At 44.7% G+C, this 11,547-nt stretch overlaps 1 protein-coding gene across 1 annotated transcript; it reads left to right on the top strand.

Annotated features, from left to right (window-relative positions):
• Nucleotides 1-521: 521 nt before the first annotated feature.
• Nucleotides 522-9,613, top strand: Ttc32 (tetratricopeptide repeat domain 32). The gene is made up of 3 exons (XM_041639345.1): nucleotides 522-723; nucleotides 8,198-8,364; nucleotides 9,212-9,613. Exons 1-3 carry the CDS (start codon nucleotides 584-586, stop codon nucleotides 9,373-9,375), a joined length of 471 nt encoding a protein of 156 aa, XP_041495279.1. The 5' UTR covers nucleotides 522-583; the 3' UTR covers nucleotides 9,376-9,613.
• Nucleotides 9,614-11,547: the final 1,934 nt, after the last annotated feature.

Genomic DNA, 11,547 nt, shown 5'->3' with positions numbered 1-11,547 from the left:
CTTTTAAATGACTGGCACTAGTCCATTCCTGAGGGTGGAGCCCCCTGTACTGGGCCGCGCATCAGCACACTGTTCCGCTCGGGCGGGGTGGGCATAAAAAGAACTGCATTCTTTTTATTTTTGGAACTTACTGTTTTAAATATGTAGCTTTTAATTCACCCAGAATCAGCACATAAGCACCGTATGTTATGTGCTTTCTTAAAAACCTCTCTAGAACAATAGGAACTGACTTCAGGGCCAATCTCCTCCCTTCCTGGCATCAGGCTCCTCAAATAAATATATATGCACATATCTATATCTAATCTCTATCGTCTACCAACCTACCCACTTAATCATCTACCTACCCACCCATCCAACTAGTATGTACGTATGCATGTACGTATGTATATACATATACAAGCATCACTGAGATTTTAATTCTCTTAATTTCCCACCAGCTTCGCCAGGTGCTGGCAGATATCTCGCGATATGACGGGTCCTCAAACAGGACAAACTTCCTCATTCTTTAGTGGGCCCTTCCGTTGGCCAATTAAGTCCGTTGTGCGGGCCGCTGTGGTTCCGCTTCCACCCGAGCGAGGCGGCCATGGCTGAGCCGCCGGACCGAGAGAGCCGGGAGACGCCGGCCGCCCTGGCGCTGGCCCAGGATCGCTTCGCCAGGGGCGAATTTGCCGAGGCGCAGGCGCTGTACTCGGCGTTCATTGGCCAGTGCGCGAGTCGCGGGAGGTAACTATCGCGAGACGCGGACCGCGCGGGGTGGTCCTCGCACGGACGCGGTCTTCGGAGCCGGGACCGCGCATCCAGGGGCCGTAAGACGCTGCTGGTCTGCCCAACGGCCAGGGGAAGCCGCGTCCCCGGGCCGGGAAGGTGGCCCGGCTGCACCGTCATCCTAATGATCCCGGGGAGAGCTTTGCGAAGGTTCCGGTTCAGAAGCTAAGGCTTCTTAATAAGACAGCCTATAGCACCCCAAGATAACTTTCTACGGAATTTCTCGCCGTCGGTGGCATTTTTATTGACCAGTAAAGCTCTCTGTCATTTGGATGTTTGGGTTTGAGAAGTTTACCAAGATACACATCTGAGCGCCTGAGTTGAGCCAGATGTCTGTGAAAGTCCGGCTACTAAGGTTTTGACATCTAGGGGGTCTTGTCTAGGTTCCTGTTGTCTGCCAGTTAAAGAATTAAAAGGCAGTAAAAATCTCAAGGAATGAGAAGACATGGGGCAGGCAGAGCGGAGGGGGATTTCAGGAATCCCCAAATTCAGTGTTCTGGGGGATTTAAGGGACTGAGGTTGGTTAGCTTAAACAGTGGGTGGCTGAAAAAGCCTTCAACTTTGTCCTAAACACATCCTGACCCAGCTTTGAACTTGTGTAGGAGAAGGGCAGATCTATCAGCAGGGGGCCCTGCTGCTGGGAGAAGGGAGGAAAGTCTCACCAGGCCTCCTTTTTAGGCTGCCAAGTTTTTGTTTCAGTTCAGCAGGGTAAGGAGGAAGCCGGCCAGCTTGTCCTGGCTCCTTTCCTGCTCTATCTACCTGTCAGGGAATTCTTAACTCCCAGTCCCTCTGTGTTGGTTGTGAATTGGTCCTTAAATCTGGAGGCTTAGCCGGGCGGTGGTGGCGCATGCCTTTAATCCCAGCATTTGGGAGGCAGAGGCAGGCGGATCTCTGTGAGTTCGAGGCCAGCCTGGTCTACAAGAGCTAGTGCCAGGACAGGCTCCAAAGCTACAGAGAAACCCTGTCTCAAAAAACCAAAAAAAAAAAAAAAAAAAAAAAATCTGGAGGCTTGATCCAACTCAGGAGAAACTTTCTGTCTGCCGGTTCACATTTCCCCTGTAAGCACTTGAAGTTTGGTCTTACTCTTTATGATATTAGCAGGCGTGTTAGCTTCTCTGCTGATGCCTGGGTCTGTAGCATTACTGTGTCAAACTTAGCCTTTGTTGTGCTTGTGGATGGTGTGATGTGAACACAGAGAAATAGGTTGGGCAATTTTTCAATTCTTGTGTGACCTGCAACATCACACTTCTCTTGGAAGGTTTTTTTTTTGTTTGTTTGTTTGTTTTTGAGACAAGGTTTCCCTGTGTAGTCCTGGCTATCCTGGAACTCTCTCTGTATACCAGGCTGGCCCTGAATTCAGAGATCCACCTGTCTCTGCCTCCCACAGTGCTGGAATTAAAAGCGTGCGCCACTATGCCTGGCTCATCCTAGAAGATTTCTTAATAGAATTCAAAGTTGTCTTTTGTGTGAGATCTAATACTGAAGGCGGCATTCTTATTTGTTTCTAAGACTCACGGGGAATTAAGCCAGAAAGCTAAAATTGCTTTCTTATTTTAGTACTTTATTAACAGGATATCTAATAGAAATGTCTTTTTCTTTCTTTTTTCTTTTTTATTGAGAAAAGGAAAAAAAAATGTTTCCGCCTCCTCCCAGCCTCCCATTTCCCTACCCCTCCTCCCACCCTTCTCTCCCTCCCCCCACTCCTCTCCCCCTCCCTCTCCAGTCCAAAGAGCAGTCAGGGTTCCCTGCCCTGTGGAAAGTCCAAGGTCCTCCCCCCTCTGTCCATGTCTAGGAAGGTGAACATCCAAACTGGCTAGGCTCCCACAAAGCCAGAACATGAAGTAGGATCAAAACCCCGTGCCATTGTCCTTGGCTTCTCATCAGCCCTCATTGTTCGCCATGTTCAGAGAGTCTTGTCTTATCCCATGCTTTTTCAGTCACAGTCCAGCTGGCCTTGGTGAGCTCCCAATAGATCAGCCCCACTGTCTCAGTGGGTGGGTGCACCCCTCGTGGTCCTGACTTCCTTGCTCATGTTCTCCCTCCTTCTGCTCCTCATTGGGACCTTGGGAGCTCAGTCCGGTGCTCCAGTGTGGGTCTCTCTCTATCTCCATCCATCACCAGATGAAGGTTCTATAGTGATATGCAAGGTATTCATCAATATTGCTATAGGATAGGGTCATTTCAGGTTCCCTATCCTCAGCTGCCTAAGGAACTAACTGGGGACATCGCCTTGGGCTCCTGGGAGCCACTCTAGGTTCAAGTCTCTTGCCAACCCTAAGGTGGCTCCCTTAACTAAGAATTGTGCTTCCGTGCTCCCCTATCCAACCTTCCTTTATCCCAATCATCCTGTTTCCTCAAGTTCCCCTCATTCTCCCCTTCTCCCTTTTCTCTCCCCATCTCCCCTTACCCCCATCCCACCCCACCCCCAAGATCCCAATTTTCTCCCCAGCAATTTTGTCTACTTCCCATAGCCAAGAGGATAACTATATGTTTTTCCTTGGGTTCACCTTCTTATTTAGCTTCTTTAGGTTCACCAGTTGTAGACTCTGTGACCCTTATTTATGGCTAGAAACCAAATTATGAGTGAGTACATCCCATGTTCATCTTTTTGGGTCTGGGTTACCTCACTCAGGATAGTGTTTTCTATTTCCATCCATTTGCATGCAAAATTCGAGAAGTCATTGTTTTTTACCGCAGCGTAGTACTCTAATGTGTTTATATTCCACACTTTCTTCATCCATCCTTCCATTGAAGGGCATCTAGGTTGTTTCCAAGTTCTGGCTATTACAAATAATACTGCTATGAACATAGTTGAACAAATGGTTTTGTCATATGATAGGGCATTTCTTGGGTATATTCCCAAGAGTGGTATTGCTGGGTCCAGGGGTAGGTTGATCCTGAATTTCCTGAGAAACCGAAACACTGATTTCCAAAGTGGTTGCACAAGATTGCATTCCCACCAGTAATAGCCAGAAATGTCTTTAAAAATTACAGTATTTTTATTAATTCTTTGAGAATTTCATACAATGTATTCTGATAATCTTCACAACCCCCCCCCCACCCCCAATTTAACTCCACTGAGCTCTGCTCATACTTCTTCACCTTTTTTGGGGGAAGGGGTAAACAGGTCCCATTTTGTGCTGCCCATCTACTCAAGTATGTGGGCCATCTAAGAGTTTGGTCCACCTATTAGGGGCCATGCCCTTAAAGAAAATTCTCCCTCCCTCCCTCCCTCCCTCCCTCCCTCCCTCCCTCTTCCTCTCTGATTCCCTTAGGGGTCTATATCTCTTCTGGGGTAGGGACTGTGCCCCCCCTCCGTGCTGGAGTGTTAACCGTCTTGATGGTGTGCAGACAACCACAGCCTGTCTGAGTGAGTCGGGTGCAGTGGCCCTGCCATGCGCAGAAATCACAGTTTCGCTGTTTCAACCCCAGGCTCTTGCAGTTTTTCTGACTCTCTTCCCCATCCCCCCGCCAGCCTTGGGGGAAAGGGTTATGAATGTAAGCAGAGCACTCCACTGACACTTTATTAACACAGAGATGCTAAAATGATGTTAGTATTCCTCTTTCATCCCCCCCCCCCCACACACACACACTGAAAAAGGCTGGCCAACACAGGGGACTTTGTTTCTATTGTTGTCACTCAGGAAGCAGCAACAGGTATGGGGGCACTACTTGGGCTTGTTATTCTTCCCCCTTTGCAGGTTTCAGCACAAGAACCCATGTCTGCCTGGTGTAGGTAGGAGCTCAGCATGCTCACGTTCTAGTCTCAGCACCGCTGTATTGCTGGCACTTTTTCTCTGGCCAGTTTCTCTTCTGTAAAATCAGTTTCCTTAGAGTTCAAAACTTGAAGTCTGTCAGTTAAACTTGTACCCTTAAATATGCCTTTGGAAAGTTAAATTTATTTTTTAAAACATTGGGTGGCTGAATCATTTTTGAAATAGTGTTTATAATCCTTGACTGCTTTTCACTGTGACTTGTCATTTTTTTTAATAGCCAAGGTGCAGCTTTAGCCGTAATTTAACTTTTCAAATAATTATCTTGTCCAATGTTATCGCATGCTAAAATTCCATATTTAGATTAGGTAGATGCAGTATAGATAATACTGTCCTGGATATCAGTGTGTAAAGGTGCTTGCCATACAAACCTGAGTCCCACCCTGGAATGCCTGTGAAGCTGGAAGGAGACCCACTCTGCAGGACCCCTACAGATACACGGTGGCGTGTGTCCTCCCACCACACACACACAATAAATAAATTCCCAAAAGAAATACTGTCTTTAAAAAATATCAGTATTATAACAATAAAAGTCAATGTGTTGGCCCATCTCCCACTCTCTTTAAAAAATGATTTCTTATAAATCGTATGGGTCTTTTGCCTACATATGTGTCTGTGTATCAGGTACATGCAGTATCCACAGAGGCCAGGAGAGGTCATTAGATTCTCTGGCACTGAAGTTACAGATGGTTGTGAGCCACCATGTGTGTAGTAGGAGCTGCGTGTTGCATTCCTGCCGCCCTGCTCCCAGCCACCTGGCTAGCTTATGCCCTGAAATAACAACACACAAACTGTATTCATTTAAACACTGCCTGGCCCATTTCTATTAATGTGTGTAGCACCGAGGTGCGCTTACTGGGAAGATTCTAGCCTACGTCCATCCTGGGTCGGAGCTTCATCGCGTCTGCCATAGAGAGCAGAGCTATGGGATCTGTCTGAGGCATCTTACCTCACTTCCTCTTCCTCCCAGCATTCTGTTCTGTTTACTCCACCCACCTATGTTCTAACCTATCAGGGATTAAAGGTGTGTACTACCACACCCAACTACTCTCTTCTTTTTTTTTTTTTTGTTTTTTACTTTAAGAACTTTAACTTTTAGCCTGCATATATTTTTAACACATTGTAAATCATTTAAATGTTTTCTTCAACTTTGACTCTTTCTTTTACTGAATATCTCTCTTTTTGTGACCACATGAGTCTTTAATTTACCAAGCAATATCGGGTAGGACTAAAGCCGTGGCTTTGACGGCTGGATCCAGCCCATTCCTTAGCTTTCCAGCCTCATGGCTGAGGTACCGCTGGAGCCATTTTTATTGCCACAACTCTGTGGCATTTCAAAGTCCCTGCCAGCAAGTAAGCTGCAAGTCGGCGTTTGCCCCGGTAGGATGGCCCAGAAAGCTGGCATTTTACAGCAGTGCAGCTTTTTTCCTTCTGCGGCTGAAAACTGAAAAGCATGTGTTCAGCTTTTCATCAACACCATTTAAGTGTTTCATGGCAGGACCTCTTAAAAGAGCTGCAAGCTTTGCAGCTAAAGCTGAGTTAGGAAGCCTCTCTTAGATGAGAGCGCTTGCTTGCCTTTAGCAAGCAAAGCAGACCCAAGAAATTGCTGCTACCACTTCGGGCGCCCCTTCTGTTTGAAGGAGCTGCAGGTTGCATTCCGCCACCCAGCTCCCGCCACTGGCTAGCTTTACCCAGAAATAACAACACACAAATTGTATTCTTTTAAACACTGCTTGGCCCATTATATCTAGCCTCTTCTCGGCTAACTCTCGCACCTGGACTAGCTCATTTCTAATAATGTGTGTAGCACCCCAAGGTGCGCTTATTGGGAAGATTCTAGCCTACGTCTATCCTGGGTCGGAGCTTAATCGCATCTGCCTCAGAGAGCAAAGCTATGGTATCTGTCTGAGGCGTCTTACCTCACTTCCTCTTCCTCCCAGCATTCTGTTCTGTTTACTCCACCCACCTATGTTCTAACCTATGAGGCCAAGCAGTTTCTTTATTAATTAACCAATGACCTTTTTCCATCACATATGGGCTGCTGGGAATCGAACCTGGGTCCTCTGAAAGAGCAACAAGTGCTCTTAACTGTTGAGACAACTCTTCAGCCCCTGCCCATGTCTTTAAGGCTGCAAACAAAATGTTTGCTTTCATGAAAAGTAGGATTTTAGAATTGGCTTTAATGAAATTTAACATTCTGCAATTATCTGAGGATTAGAATTTATAACAAAGCTTTGGAACCTCAAATGAATAATGAAAATTTTACCGAAGTCCCAAGGTGGCATTTTTTTTCTGAAGTGTGGGAGCATCAGGTCAGCTAGTGACCTAACAGATAGAGGACACACTGTTCTGTCCTTTATCCTTTAAGGGTGGTGTTAGTGGCCATCAGAGGCATCCTTGTGTCCCTCAGACTTTCTCAGGCAGAGCTGACAGAACAAAGTCTCTTAAGTTGCCACAGCTCCTCCCACTGTTAGGAAGTCTGCACTGCAGGACCATGTGGGCCTGGTGGGACATCTTTGTACTAGGGAGGCAGAGACCAGCTGCCTCAACAAAGTGAATTCCAGGCTGAAAAACCAAAACAGTCAAACAAAATAAGCTGTAAGGACCCCTGTGTGTGGCAGTAGCCACTTCCTCAGGGATTGATATGTCATGAGAAACAGCAGATGGGCCAGCGATATGGCTCATCAGGTATATGTGCTTGCTGTGCCAGCCTGGAAACTGAGTTCGATTCCTGGAGCCCATGTAAAGGTGGTGAGAGAGAGAACTGATGTCACAGAGGATTTGCTTCTTTCCATGTGCCTGCTTCACACACACATAATATGTGTTATATACACATTTTTCAGGAAAAAAAACTAAATGACTACGGTTAACAATATTTCTGAGGACTATACTTTGTACCAGCAAGTATAACAGAAGATGGGTTGATGTGTAGTTCCTCTGTTTGGTTCAAATTTGACAGTCAACTTTGGGCAAAAAAGAGAAAAGGAAGAAAGGAAGGAAGGAAGGAAGGAAGGAAGAGAGAAATGAAGACAGAAATACCCCTGACTCGGAGCAGTGAAGATAGTTTGTTGTAGGTAGTGTGGGGGAGGCTTTGACCTGATGGCTGCTCCTACAGGTCCACACCAGCTGCTGGGTGTCTGGGCTCTCATGGGAAGGACAGAACTGTGGAATATTCCACTGACGGTTAGCCACTGCTTAACCAGTGTTTCTTTACTGGCAGAAAATGATTTCAGATCTCATTGTTTGAAGACCACTTACATTTTTGAGTAAATTAAAACTGTGATACGTTTGTAGCACTCTGCTACCTTGGCGGGCTTTCCTTGATAGGATGTATTTATTCCCTCCAGTGTGGGCTCTAAAAATGTTCAACAATCATTTTAGTATTGGGCAAAACATGTAGGCAATGACCAGGGGCTTTGAAGACTCTAAAATGCATGGACTTCAAATCCACGTTGTGCTATAGCCACAGGAGAGTCACCCATGGCTCTAAACAGGCATGGATTTCTGTTTCTCAAGCGCCTTTTGCTTCTTCAGCTTGGCAGTTCAGCTTTTCCACAGTGTGTTGTAGGCTATGGAGTTTGACAGTGCCCTAAAGAACATGGGAGTGGAAGTGAAGGGAGTTGAACAATGTGTTTTTAATGTGGACTTTTTGTTTAAAGCAAATGCAGCCCCGAGGATTTGGCCACTGCATATAACAACAGGGGGCAAACCAAGTACTTCAGCGTTGATTTTTATGAAGCCATGGACGACTACACATCTGCTATAGAAATCCTGCCCAACTTTGAAGTGCCGTATTACAACAGGGGCTTGATACGCTACAGGCTGGGTAAGGTTTGTTTGTTTCTCTCCCCCCCCCCCCTTTTTTTCTTTTTCTTTTCTTTTCACATGGACTGTATTCCGTTGCTTCAGAGTGATCAATTCTTGTGAAGGAATCAAGTTTGACAGTTAGGTGAAATTTAGGTTTAGAGCTAAGGAATGAGGGAAGCGTTCCTGAGGGTTTTTGGTTTTGTTTTGTTTTTAGGCATTTCCTAGACATTATAGACCACAGCGGAGCCCTGCTGTGGGAATGGGACCTGGACGCAGGAGCAAGGGTGACCCTGTTACTCTGCGCCTGCATATTCCCAGCCTCAAAAATTAGGGTAATGTTGAAGTGTGCCTATGATTCTTTCTGGTTGAAAGGCAGGGGGCAGTCCAAAGTGAAATTCTTAAAAACCAATTTAACGGGGCTTTGGATATTGTTTTCCATTGAAAAGAAAAAGAAAAAAATCTATTTCTCAGTTTTACTGCAGCTACGTAAAACGGGTGATATAATTTTGTGGAAATTTTATGATGGTTTATATGCTGCCCACCTATGAAGTCTGATAGAAGCCATCGCTAATTTTCTGTGGTTTTGGTGTTTTGTTTTGTTAGAGGTTGAACCCAGGGCCTCATGTTTGTTAGACGAGTGCTGAGCACCCTTCCCTACCCTCCAGTGCTGATTTTAGACTCCCTTGTTCAGAAGGGCACACATTACTGTGACAGACCACCTTAGAGCACTTGAGAGAGGCAGCTTCCTTTCAGAGGCAATTTTAAAAGCTCATAAATGTGAAAATCTGTATATCCAAACTTGACTGTACAGTTGTGGAAATCCTCAACTTTTCTTTCTCCTGTTTGTCTCTGGGATTCTGACATAGGGTACTTTGATGAAGCTCTGGAAGATTTCAAGAAGGCACTGGACCTCAATCCTGAGTTTCAAGATGCTGTTTTGAGCTTCAAACAGACTATTTTAGACAAAGAAGAAAAACAAAGAAGAAATGCTGAGAAAAATACTGAAACTTTTAATTTATTGAAATTTTAACTCATGATCCTTAAACCTCAACTAAGATACACGTGGAACACTTTTGATTATATGTAAGAGGCTGCATTTTAGAAGTGAAAGTAAAATAATATGTTTAATCAAAGTTATTCATTTCAAGGAGAGACCATGTTGGATAGATCTTTTAATAGAGTAAATAAATAATATCAATGTACATTATTATAGTAAAATATTTAAATCAATATGTATTATTTTTACTAAAGGTTTTATTTTTACCACATGTTTGTATTCCCAACTTTTAATTTTTTTTCCTACCCAGAGAAAGGTTGCTGGTAAGAATACAGTCCAGACACAAATGCCTCACATAGGTTCACCAGTGAATGTACTACATTTGCTTTTTCTGTGTAGCTAAAACCAAAACCTTTCACTTCAAAGTCTGATGCAGGAGGATTGCTGTGAGTTCGAGACCAGCCTGGGCTATAGAGCCCTCAAACAAAACTCAACAAAATAAGACAAAACCGAGACAGATTTTTTTGCTGACCCACTTGAGAATGAGATACTGACGTCACAGTTCTTCACCCCTAAACAGTTCCTCCCGCATTTTCGTAAGGACAATCCTTCACGGCCACACGCCACTGTAACACCTAGTAAAAATAATACTCTCGCGTGCTCCATATCCAGGCCATGTTCACATTTTCCCCGTGACTTCAGATAATTGCATCACGTTCTCCTGTCTCAGTTCTTTCCCTCTGGGGTCATCCCTGCTCATTTTCTCTCCACACCTCTTTGAGAACTCACTCCCTTTACATATGGTAATGGGTCGAGAGACAGGACTCCTGGGCTTCAAAATAAGCACTCGCTTATGAGAGAGCAGTTGGAAACAATTCTTCCGCGCTTGATTTTTTTTTTAATAAAAATTATTAGAAAGATGGGCAAAGGTTTAAGTATCAAATATAGTTTCTGTCTCTGGATGACTATAATAATTGACACCAGCGCGTTTCTCGAATACTTAGTACAAGCTAAATCCTGCTCAAAGTCTTCATGAAATGAGCAGTGTGAAGAGGGAGACGACAGAGACCAAAGCACACGTTAACGCAAAGCTTCAAGATTCTGTTCTGGGTTCTGCCAACAAACAGCAGGGCTCCCAGGACCTGGGAAGAGCCCGGAGGAAGCCAGCCGAAGCCAGCCTGTCCCTTCCACAGCTTTGTTTTTATTGTTGTGGTTTGGCATCCAAGATACAGACCCTCAACTTGAGGTCTCCCAAACTGGTTTATTGCTGCTGTGGGAAAGCTGCTCTGGGCGGAAATTGCCCCCATTGGAGAGAGACGAGCGCATTTGCCTGGCATCGCAGCCGGCAGAACTCCCTTGGTTTCAGAGGCCATCACTATCATTACCCTTAACTGGATTTTTTTCTTTTTCTTCTCTTTGTTTCGAAGTGGTCTCATGAAGGAGAGACAGCAAATCCCCTCTTCGTCTTTCGTAAATAACATCCGACGAAATCCTCGGAGAATCTGCAGGTGAACGAGTACGCAGGGAAATTAGGTGCGGAGGCCAGAAATGAAAAGTTTTATTTTGGTAATCGCTCACATTTTCCAAAATGATTTATTTCTGTTGGGAAGGGCATTAAAAGAATTTATAATGTTGTATGAAAGCAGAAAGCTCGCTTTTAAAACGGCTTTTCTGTTAAAAAATAAAAACAAAGGAACGCAAGCTATCCTGACCTTGGGACAGCTAAACACAGTTCCACCCAGAGAATCAAGTAATACTTAAACAATTTTATTTTCTCTTGGCTCATGCTCTCTCTCTTTTTTACTCACGACTGGAATCAGATGTAGTATGAAAACGAAAACTTGTTAAAACATTTTCATTTGCTTTGCTACATTTTATCACTCAAAGTTTCTTCATTTCTCAGAAAAACATTTAGGATCAGCCCTCGCCTCCACTTCGTCTCCCTTGTTTTAAACTGGACGTAGCTAAACATTTTACCACGCTTATCTTCTCCAGAATTAGGGCCTCTCACATCCGCGGCCCATTTCTCATTGGCCGAGCGATACCTGGGGTGTTTAAATGTTGTTTATTCTCATGATTGTTCCAGTACCCCCAAATCCAGTTCACTGCTGCTAGAAAAATGCCTAAACTATTACCTGGCATTCCCCCCTCTGCAAAAAAACAAAACAAAACCAAACAAATAGAAAGGACTTGCAGTTCATTATA

The sequence above is a fragment of the Microtus oregoni genome, unplaced genomic scaffold, assembly GCF_018167655.1.
Source record: "Microtus oregoni isolate MIOR12 unplaced genomic scaffold, Mior012 000058F_ref0000040, whole genome shotgun sequence".
Classification (NCBI taxonomy): Eukaryota; Metazoa; Chordata; class Mammalia; order Rodentia; family Cricetidae; genus Microtus; species Microtus oregoni.
This window is presented reverse-complemented; position numbering and strand designations above follow the sequence as displayed.

Excerpts from the sequence above, each read along its gene's own strand:
- Ttc32 (XM_041639345.1), top strand. The coding sequence starts at position 584 with ATGGCTGAGCCGCCGGACCGAGAGAGCCGGGAGACGCCGGCCGCCCTG. Across the intron at positions 724-8,197 it reads CAGTGCGCGAGTCGCGGGAG|CAAATGCAGCCCCGAGGATT; the intron begins GTAACTATCGCG and ends TTTTGTTTAAAG. Across the intron at positions 8,365-9,211 it reads CTTGATACGCTACAGGCTGG|GGTACTTTGATGAAGCTCTG; the intron begins GTAAGGTTTGTT and ends ATTCTGACATAG.